The sequence below is a fragment of the Bactrocera dorsalis genome, chromosome 6 (genome assembly GCF_023373825.1).
Source record: "Bactrocera dorsalis isolate Fly_Bdor chromosome 6, ASM2337382v1, whole genome shotgun sequence".
NCBI lineage: Eukaryota > Metazoa > Arthropoda > Insecta > Diptera > Tephritidae > Bactrocera > Bactrocera dorsalis.
In genome coordinates this window covers 17,912,566-17,923,851 of record NC_064308.1, presented here as the reverse complement: position 1 = coordinate 17,923,851, position 11,286 = coordinate 17,912,566, and the positions used below count along the sequence as shown (strand labels likewise).

The 11,286-nt window shown below is 33.3% G+C and overlaps 1 protein-coding gene across 1 annotated transcript; it reads left to right on the top strand.

Annotated features, from left to right (window-relative positions):
• Positions 1 to 953: 953 nt before the first annotated feature.
• On the top strand, positions 954 to 11,286 carry LOC125779682 (uncharacterized; the record flags this gene model as incomplete). Its single annotated transcript, XM_049460955.1, has 3 exons — positions 954 to 968; positions 1,717 to 1,812; positions 10,738 to 11,286. Coding segments are annotated over exons 1-3 (660 nt in total), but the record flags the coding sequence as incomplete, so codon positions are not given.

The window sequence follows — 11,286 nt, the reverse complement described above, 5'->3', positions numbered from 1 at the left end:
ATCAGAAATACGAAAAGACTTTTTTGACTACCCAATACATATTCATAATGTTTTGACATACGATCGCTGTTTGTATTGATTACAGAAACTTGAAATATGCATCTCAGCAAAAAATGCAATTAAACCGCTATTATTTTCGAGCGACTAATTTTTGCAACGTTCAACGTGGTTTTTTGCCATTCAGTTTGGTTAATTCAGTTTTTTTTTTTTTTGAGAAGGCGCTCCAAATAAGCGTTTCTTATAACATTTTTCATTATAACCAAATCGGACAGAATAACAAATTTTGGGCATTTAAATTAAATCACCCATCATTTATTACGATTCAAAATTACAATGTAGTGGTTGTTTAATATATGGAGAAACTATTTAAGTCTATTTTAATACTTATATCGAGAGACTATTCAAATATTTTTTATGATATATTAAAACAACTGACTCTTTGACTTTCAATACTTTATGATGGCATTTAAGCGCGCAATTTATACATAAATGTTTTTAATAATTTTCCATTCAAAATCAATACTATAATATCTCACAATATATTACCTTCCATCACATACATTTAGATTTGTCTTTAATTTTCATTGGTTTACATTTTTTATTAGTGGTCTTTAACGACGCCAACAAATCCCTCCGTCCACTTTTTTTTTAGTAGGATTTCAATCTGGCCGTCCTTCGTTTCCAATTGCTAAACGTTAAAACCTCCTAAACTTTGACAGTTGATAGAGTTCAGGACGTGACGTTAAGAAATTGCTCAGTCTCTTTATCTTTGGTTTATCGATGGTATTATGAGTTCAATCGGAAACTGTGCATTAGTGGCACAGCATACAGTTAATATTCCATGAGCATTTGACTGTAAAAATTGTTTCACATTGGATCCCACACAATTGGTTGATATTTAAAAAAAAAGCTCGTACCGATTGATCGGTCGGTTTACAGAAGTGTTGTCCAACATGACTGTGTGCACGGTATGCTTGTGTTGGTTATTCTAGCGTCAACTGATCGCAAAATTCTTCTTTGCTTGCCTACGAAGTTGAATACAGTAGCACAATCGTGCTTTCACAGACACTTTTCGCGACATGTTGGTGTGTGAGGTGTCTGGCACTGTCCGTGCGCTATTGTGCGCATAGGCCGTGGACAACGCTGGTCTAAAGTCAACGTTTTACGACGCCTGAAGAGGCGGTTGATGCAGAACGCATGCTTTGGAGATACCCCAATCAGATTGACAAAAGTGCTTCGAAAAAACAAGCAGTTCGAAAACACCATGTGCAAATACCGTGGACTTTGAAAGAGTGGATAAAACAAATTTTTTTTACACATATCATTTAGAATAGGCTATCACCAGATTCGAATTGAAGAATACAATCTACCGAATTCGTGACATCTAATGGTTACTTTGTTCAACCGTGCATATGTCTTTTGATTTAGTGAATGCAGATTAACAAACAAAATCGCGTAAAAAATAGCGCAGAACTGTTAGTGCACATGGATTATTCCAAGTAAGACTGCACGCTATTATTAGAATAGGCTCTTATATTACTAATAGAAAGTTTTCTAATTTCTTAAAGAATCCGGTTTTACTCTGCAACGGTAAATTTTATTTTTTCGGAAAAAATCGTACACCTCGGGTCGACGATAGGAAGTTTCCACTTCTAATTATTGGGAAAATACTAAAAATTTTAACCGAATGCTCTGCAATCGCTAAAATATCTTCAGTACAATTTTATATGGGTACGTCGTCAAGGTAGTCGTCTACAGCACGCCGGCGTTTTAAGTCAAGTGCCCTACCAATCTGCAAAAGAAGTTGTTTCAGTAAGTGTCATTCTGAAAGTATCTAGCGACTAGCTCCTCACAAACTTTGATGTGAGAAAATCTAAAAGACTGGATTCAAGCTACATAATCATCGCTTATTCCGTAAAGAATCCAATGAGCCATAATTTGTGGTGCATTGTATAATTCAACGTATGAGACAAACGTATTATCGAATAATGAGAAAATACGTTAAAGTTCACAGACACAACGTTGCGGCAAAGCCGAAAGTACTAAGCATTTTAATTTGATCAAGTCAATTCCATTTCACCGTATTCATCTGGGTCATATGGATCCATTCATATAAAGCAAGCTCGGAATTTGTTACGCATCAGTTATATCCGACGCATTCAGTAAATTTATAATAGTTAAAGCCGAGCAGCCACGTTCTCTCAAAGCGCTTAATGAATTCACATCCTCCCTTGGTCTGTAATCAGAAATAATAACAGATAGGGGAGCGTTATTACACTTAAATGTTTTGAATAATCTTAATATTTAACAAGAAACGAAATAGTTTACCGAAAGTCGTCGTACGAAAACCAAGCGATAATGGTCAAGAAGTACGCGCAAAGCAAAACATCAAGGATGATTTAAGTAAGGAAACACCGAGCCTCCATATACGCACAATATTGACTGTTTGTAACCACAATTATACGATCATTTAACACTTGTTAATAAATTTTTAATTTTGAATATAAAAGGGCCACTTAACAAAAATATGCGAATGAAAAAAAAATGACACTTTAGGTTTTCTTGTGACATCAAGATATATATTATTATATTCTTAAAGAGTACAAACATACAGAGAAATTTTTGCTTAATACGGAAAACATTACCTATGAAGGTAATTCCCCAGACAGCTACCAAACATACATTCATAAATCAAACTATTGCCGATAGTGTCATAGTTTTTTCAAAGTTTGCTGGAAGTTTACCCCATTTCTGGCAACGGTCATGGTTTGCAGCGTAATGGAAAGGAATTACTACTCCATGTAAACTTTCTCTCCATACATCAGTACAGATGTAGAAACCTTTGTAGCTGTCACCATACTTAACTGACGCACATATATTATTTGTAGATGTATTGTCCTGAGTTTCAAATATCTGATATTTAAGCATGTGTATGCTCAATATACATATAACACTTTAACAAAATTTGTATGTGCTATAATGTATACAATCAAACCACACATAATCGTTTCAAAATTTAATTTCTTCAACACACTATTTCTTACTTAAAAATTTTTTATGGTCGTTATTTGTAAGTGCTGAGGTATAAATCTTATCTTGGAGTAGCAAAAATAAAATTACTTTGCCAGGGGTGAGACCGCAATAAATATTTCAATTAATTACTTTGCGACTTTTTTAAGTTGAGCTTAATGTTGCTCGCGCATACAAGGATTCCGCATTATTCGCCTGCAAAAGGCAACAAAAAAAAAACAATGGAGAATGGGGATTTTGCTGGCACTTGAGTTTGGGAATGAACAATATTTAATTATAAAACAATACCAATTTGAATTTGGGGGCTTAACTGTTATTTTTTATTAAGTTGTTTAGGAAAAATTTATGGTTCATCGTCACATATAGCAAATACCACAACCGATATATTTTTTCTAATGCAGTATTTCACACACAAGGGAAATAATGCATTTGTTTATTTGTTATTAATGTTTTACAACAAAACCCGTACTTGCAACTGCAATATGTATATATATGTTTGTAAATATACTATGTATACTATATACATGTATGGTATGAATACAATTATATATATGTATATATTATATTCATCCATTTACTACTTATGCCATAATACACATAACTGTATTGATAGATGGCTATTTCGTACAGAAAATATATAAATTTGTGTATGTAATGTATGCACGCACTTGTCTGCATATATATACATATGTACTAATCTTATATATAAAAATAAGTTGGGCTTTTGTCTGTTCGCTATAGCTGACTAAACCGTTGAAATTAAAAACTGGCCTGAACTTTGAAGAGAATCCAATGAGGATGGTTTGTAAAAAACATAGTCAGAAAATGTTCATTTCAACCGACTTTCGAGCGTAAATTAAAAAAAAAATAAAATCATGACTAACTTACAACAGAGAATGCTAAATTTAGACAGAACGTAATGTTATTTAACATTTAGCTAAGCTGCAACTAGGGTTTTCATTTACTACTCCGTAGCAGCAAAATTTCTAGAATTATTGCTATGCTATAATTACCGCTCTCACTTTGTGGGGAGCCGTTATGGAAGGCATACACGCTCCAATTAGTTGGTTGATTGAGTTGGGCTAGAAATTGCCCTTGTCGCTACATACGACACAACTTTTAATACAATATTTTGAGGCCAACTTCATTTTGAATATTCACTTCTTTGCTTAAACATGAGTTCGGAAGTTGTTGCTTTACTTATTATATATAACGCGCTCTCTTCGACAGCCGAAATAAAATGGCGAAAACGTTTGAAATCGCACCACCAACCCAACGATCCAACTATCACAACCAACTTGACAAAATATCAAAAAATTTTGATGTTCATCCAATCAGTTTGAACAACTCATTCAACTGCCCCATATACGTAACAATCAGTTGTACAATTCGATGAAATTGGTGCAATAATTGGTGCGTGTATGCCTTGCATTACAGAGCCATAGCAGAACAATGTAAAAGTATGTGCTCTGCTCTTCTATGGCTCCCGTCAAAGTGAGAGCGGTAGCAATAGCAAAATGAAATGCTACGGGAGTAGCGAAGCTTTTCAAACGATGGCTGCAACCAGGGATAATGGGATGCCCAACTTATTCCAGTGTGAGAGCGCCTCAAAATAAGCGTTTTTTATAACATTTTCCATTATGGCCAGATCGAACAAAATAAAAATTTTTGGGCATTTTAAATTAAAACACCCAACATTTAGTACGAATAAAAACTACTATATAGTGGTTATTTATTATATGAAGAAACTATTTAAATCTTTTTAAAGTATATTAGAACAATTGACTTTTGAACTTTCAATACCCAATAAAAGAATTTAAGCTTTTTAGCTCTTAATCAATAAATGTTTTTAATAAATTTCCATTGAAAATAATACCATGATGCATCACATTACAAAACGTTTCATCAAATACTTTTAAATTTCATAAATTTATTTAATTTTCATTGCTTAACATTTTTTATAAGTGGCCTTGAACGATGCAACAAATCCCTCCGTTTTCATATTTTTTAGTAAGATTTCAGTCTGGCCATCGCTCGTTTCCAATTGCTAAACGTCAAAACCTCCTCAATCCAGTCAACTGTCAAAGTTTAGGTGGTTTTGACGTTTAGCAAGTGTTCTCTCACTTCCAGTGAGAGAGGAGTTGGACATCTCATTATCTCTGGCTGCAACACACTAATAAGGGTGAGTAAATTCTGAAAAGTTTGAGCAAAATATACAATACCAAATGAAACATGTCTCTCTTTGTTTATATTTTTTGACATCCAGTTCGAACAGATTTTGCACTTCATATGTATTTCCCATTACATATGTCACGCACTGAAATACCAATTAGATGTGGCGATTTCACAAAAATGAAGCTCAAAAGAACCTAATACCATGTTCAGACTGAAAATTTAAAAGATTAGATTACATTTAAGCATTTTATAACCTAACAGTGTTCTCACTGCCGTTAGAAAGATCAAAAAACAGCTGTTATTGTCATTCAAGAATTCACATCGCTTAATATTTATCAAAAGAAAAGATTGTCATATAGTATTTTGTAATAAAAGCTGTATTTTTTTTAATATTTTCCATATAATAGAAATAATGGATGCATTTTTTCATTTGTTAAGTCGATTTCGAGGTGAAACTAGATTCATTGCTTTAAAAACAATTGTTTGTTTTCTTTTTTTCCCTTCGTAGTGTCTAAATCAGCTGTGGCAATGTAACAGATATCCCGTGCTGACAAGTAGATTGCGCAAAATCAGAGTCGCACAGAGAGATTTAGCGTGGATCAGTTTCAAATCATTTCAGTGAAGTGATTTGGAACTGTCATTTTTGAATGGCGAAATCTTGATAAATTTTTAAGATTAGTGGGATAATCAACAGCCGAAATCGTGTGATTAAGCGTCGGTCTGAACATGGTATAAAATGTAGTAAAATGAAGATAAGGCTCCTGTGAAGCAAAACATTTTGATATCAAGTTGTACAAACTGATAAATGAAGTAGAGAAATACTATAATTTGCATGAGCCAACATTCTATATTTTTTAAGTTTAGAATTTTGTTAGAAATAAACAAAATAATTTAAAAATGGTATATACCTGCAACGCAGTCTCGCAACCAGGCAAAAACCCCTTGTATAAATATAAATTTTATGCACTATAACTATTCACATATGTAATATGTGTGTACACGTATGTAAATGTATTTATTTGTGTATCGAGCCTTTTATGTATATACTCGTACAAAGTAGTGTAAATAAAACAATGTTTCTTACATGATTACATTACATTAATTCGAAAAGGACGATTACAAATAATTCCTACAATAAATCTGTATGTAGATTATTAAATGCAAATAAAATAAAAACCATACAAGTGTAAATATGACTTTATGCATGTATATGAAGATATGAGTACATAGTAGCACTATGATATTTTTAACGTTCATGTGAAGTAGGGTATTCGTTATTTCCCAAATTAATTTTTTTTTTAATACGCCTTCCCTGAAGTTTCCGTCTTTGTCCTAAAGAGAGGGATCCAATTTAAACAAGTTCTTTATTTTCAATTTAAACCGTGCCAAATTACCAAATTACTTTTCCCATATATTTTTTACGGGATTTTTGATCTTTTACAAATAATATTTTTATTTCTAAAACAAACTAATCTACAACGATGGAAAAATTATAATTGCAATGCGAAATTTTCCGCTCCACAAAAATGGTCCGAATCATTTTTTTCATACAAACAATGGTTTAAAAGTTTACGCAGTTAAAGTTATGCATCAAATTTATAATATTTACTAGCTGACCCGGCGAACTTCGCCCCGCCCAATTTTTATTTTTTTTTGGAAGTCATAGACTCGTATAACTTTACCACAAATAATATAAACTTCAAACAACGCATTTTCATTTAATGTTTTTAATGTTTGTAGCGCCATCTACTGTAACATACCGCACTCAATACCGCTGTTAGCGCCACCAACTGGTGGATAGCTCTTTGCTAATAATAAACAAATAATTTGCAATAAATAAATAATGCGACTATAAGGAGAGTTATAAACTATCCTATCTTTCAAGTTGGACCAAACTGCACACAATGTTAAAAATTTCATTAAAACCGGTTCAGTAGTTTAGGAGTCCATCGCAAACAAACAACGTGACACGTGATTTTTATTGTATAGTGTTAGTGTAAATTACTTGTATGAATGCTAAGGTCATTTGATGTACGAGTATAATTTTGACTGCCTATAATATTTAAGAGAATGTGAGAATGCGTTTAAGAAAAAATTATTCGAACTTTTTTTGCAGAGTGAATAGAATTTTTCCAAGGTTGTAGGTTTATTTCTTTAATTCAAAATATCAAAGAATGCAATGCAATATATATGCTATATACACATGATTTATGTGCGGTTTTAAATGAAAATAAAGCGCTTGTTTACGCTAGATCCTCACATTTAGAGCTAAAACTGAAATTTCAGGCGGCGCTTGCCGAAACACAATCAACTAGGGAAGTAATGGACACCGTAATGTGAAGGGATGCACCAGTTTTACCGTATACATACATACGTCTCATCATTTCCTCCTGACTTTATATCTATACTTAAACTAATTTTCTACATATTTGCTATGTGTAACATATTAAGTTTCGTTGTCGGCTATGCTGCATTTATTTTTCTTTACTTATTAACAAAATGCAATTCTTCCGTCAAGTGGCTCCCAACAAAAACCGAAGTTACCCATTCAATTCTATAATAGATTTATGCACATTTTACATATACATATATCTATATGTATTTATGTATGTACTAATATGAATGAATATGCTGTACAATACTTTGAGAATTTGCAAAAAGTATTACATAAACTGAATTGAATGCTAATTGTATGAATACATTAAATAAATTAAAGCAATAGCACTTTACTAACGTTAATGAAAGCCCACTCATTTATATACTCTTGAAAGTTCGGAATTTTTACAATTTGAAAGTGCAAAATTGTTTTAAAAGTTTGCGAGATAAAGATTCCTCTGCTAACTAACTTTAATGAGCTCGTTGTTCCGCGATCGTATAGCTCTTACAAGGTGATTGATGTTTAGTTATCCACATAAACTACTTAAGGAATGATTCTTGAGGATCTAAGCCTTTATCACAGGCAAAAAAAAACAAACAATTCAAAGCTTAAGTTCTCACTACGTAATACAAGTACAACACCGCCACTATACTAGGTTTTTTCGCTTAAACAGGGACATCCATAATTTTATCATAACTGATGTTTGATCACAGCGAAGATTTAATGGCAAATTATGGCATAATTACAAGTATTTCACAATGCGAGTTTCTTAAGCGCAACAACTTTTCTACCTCATTTTAAGGAGTAAAGTTTAAATTTTTTTTGTATTTTTTCTTAAATTAATGTAATCTATCTAAAGTCGATTGAAGCAAAATTGACGAAATTATGAACAATGTCAGCCTCGAAATCCAACGCCAAATAACTCTTGCCAACAGGTGCTACTTCGGACTGAGCATGCAATTGAAGAGTAAAATCCTCTCTCGATAAATAAAGACCAAACTCTATAAGTCACTCATTATTCCCGTCCTGCTATATGGTGCAGAGGAATGGACAATAATAACATATGATTTCTAGATGTTACCGAGTTTTCAAGAGAAAGGTGTTGCGGAAGATTACTTGCATCACCTAAAACTAATCGAGTCACTGTCTGTCCGCCCATGTGTCTACCTGCGCAAACTGTACCTTGAGTAAAAATTTAGGTACTTTAATGAATGGGGATGAGTTTGAAGATAGGCGTAGTCGGACTACTTCCCGCCCAAAAACTAAAACAAATAAAGTTCCATAACTAGTTATTAAGATATTGAACTGTAATTTATCACAGGGGATCGCTGTTGAAGGGGCACATTTGGGGTACGAATTTTGAAATAATGGGTGTAGCCCATAAAGCCCTAGACGTTGAAGCCTCTAGGTTCCGAAAATATGGGACTAATAGTTGACTTTGAACGAAAATGTCGGTCAAACTGTGAGATATATACTTGAAGTTTGTCTGTGTGTCAAAAATGGGTGGAATCCGGTTTATACTTCCCTTAGCCCCCATATACCTAATATAAAAGTGGTCGAACTTCTGGGTGACTTTATATCGCATATATCGGTCAATATGTGAGTTAACTCAATGAAAATAAGAGAGCGTGCTTAATTCATAACCCAATGCCCAAAATGGATAACATTGGGTGAAAACTTGAGCTAGCCCACTAATAACTAATATCAGGATTTTGGAACGAGGTTGAGTTTACTCCCTATGTTCGGTGTTTGTATGTGAGGTACCTTAATGAAACCCTGAGAGCATTTTATTAGTCAGTGGTATGTTAATTGTATGTAGTATTGGCAAAAATAGGTAAACACGAGCAATACTACCCCCAACTGTCATGTACAACTTAAAATAATTTTCGTTATTCTACCCAATTTTATGCCGAATATGTCACAATGTTAATATTATGTATATATATTTATATATAAAATTGCTTCAAAAAAATTTTTCTGCCCTCAAAATACCATATTAAATGATTTCTGTCTATACATCTGTATTTAAATCTTTCAGGTGTGATATTTTAGTTTCATTAAAATAGTAATACTATAATTGTAATGGACACGTTTTCTTAAAAATTATATGGGGTAACGCTGAATTAGAATGGAATTGGTTTTAAACTAGGCCGAAACTTCAAATCCCTAAAATAGTGAATTCCGATCTTTTGATTGATTTTTCCACATTAACTCAACATACCAGCCCAATACTCGTATAATATTAAATTTAATTTCTGCGATCCAGTTAATCACGTATCACACATACATATGTACATATCTCATTTGAAGATGATTTTAATACAAACTAATGCGAACTAAATTATAGCAATAAAACTAAGTTGTGTCGTTTAATATACTGAAGTCAAGCATATACCAAATTTGATTGTTATTCACGATTCCATCGAATAACGGAAGTTTCAATCATTCGCAACATTTTTATACTCTTGCAACCTGTTGCTACAGATTATTATAGTAGTTAGAGATATACTACATATAATGTTATTTATACATATACATACATGTATTGTATAAATGATCAGGATGACGAGAACAGTTGAAATCAGGGTGACTGTCTGTCTGTCCCTCCGTTCTTCCGGTCATGCAGTAACTTGAGTAAAAATTCAAATATCTTGCTGAAGCTTGGTATCCAGGTTCCTTTGTACAAAAAATTACAGTTGCATATCAGTGTTCAAAGTGTACGGACGTGTTTTTGAATTCGCTCCGTGATTCTGATTTTTGCAAAAAGTAAACAAACAATAATACCAAATAAAAATAAACAAACAAATAAAAAACAGTGCACACAAACTTTTAATAATAAACAGTGCACCAAACAAATATATAAAAACAAAAGACAAAACAAAAAATAACAAACAATAATGAGTCCTTCGCAGCCTCACATGCAAAACCGTAGGCATTCCTTAAATGCCTACTTTAGCTTTGTCGAGGCAACAAAAACAACGCCTGGCAAAAACAAACGTAACGGCGATGATGAGTCATCGCAGCGATCAGATGAAAGAGAGACTAAGCAAGCGCAGTCAGCAGAAGCAGCAGTAAACAGCAATCGGGCAACAACAAATCCACTGACAGCAGCCACTATGCAGGTACCAGCAAGCACCCGGACAGCGAAGGAAAAGAAAATGCAAGGTGAGAATGTACCAAGCAAAAAAGGGCCATCAGTTCAGACTGGTATTGATCGCTACATTAATGTAAAAAGGAAATTGAGTCCTATTAAAACAGCGGTCAATACCAAAAAATTTCAAGCAGGCACACCAAACAGTAAAAAGCCAGAAATTCTTAATGGCAACAGATTTGCCTTATTAAGCAAAGAGCCTAACGACGAAGCAAAGGGTACCACCACGGTCGTGAATGCCAAACCCCCTCCAATCTATTTGCGTGAGCGTAGCTCAAATGCGCTTGTTTCCAAATTGAGCAATATAATAGACACAAACAATTTTCACATTGTGCCTTTGAAAAAAGGTAACATAGATGAAACTAAAATTCAAACATACACTGAAAAAAGTTTCATGGATATTGTAAAATTCCTATCAGATAATAAAAAGAATTACTACTCTTACCAACTGAAGAGCTCAAAAGGCCTAGTTGTTGTAATAAAAGGTATAGAGTCTTCGGTAGACTCTAACGACGTTAAAGAAGCACTAGAAGAAGGTGGTTTTAGCATTAAA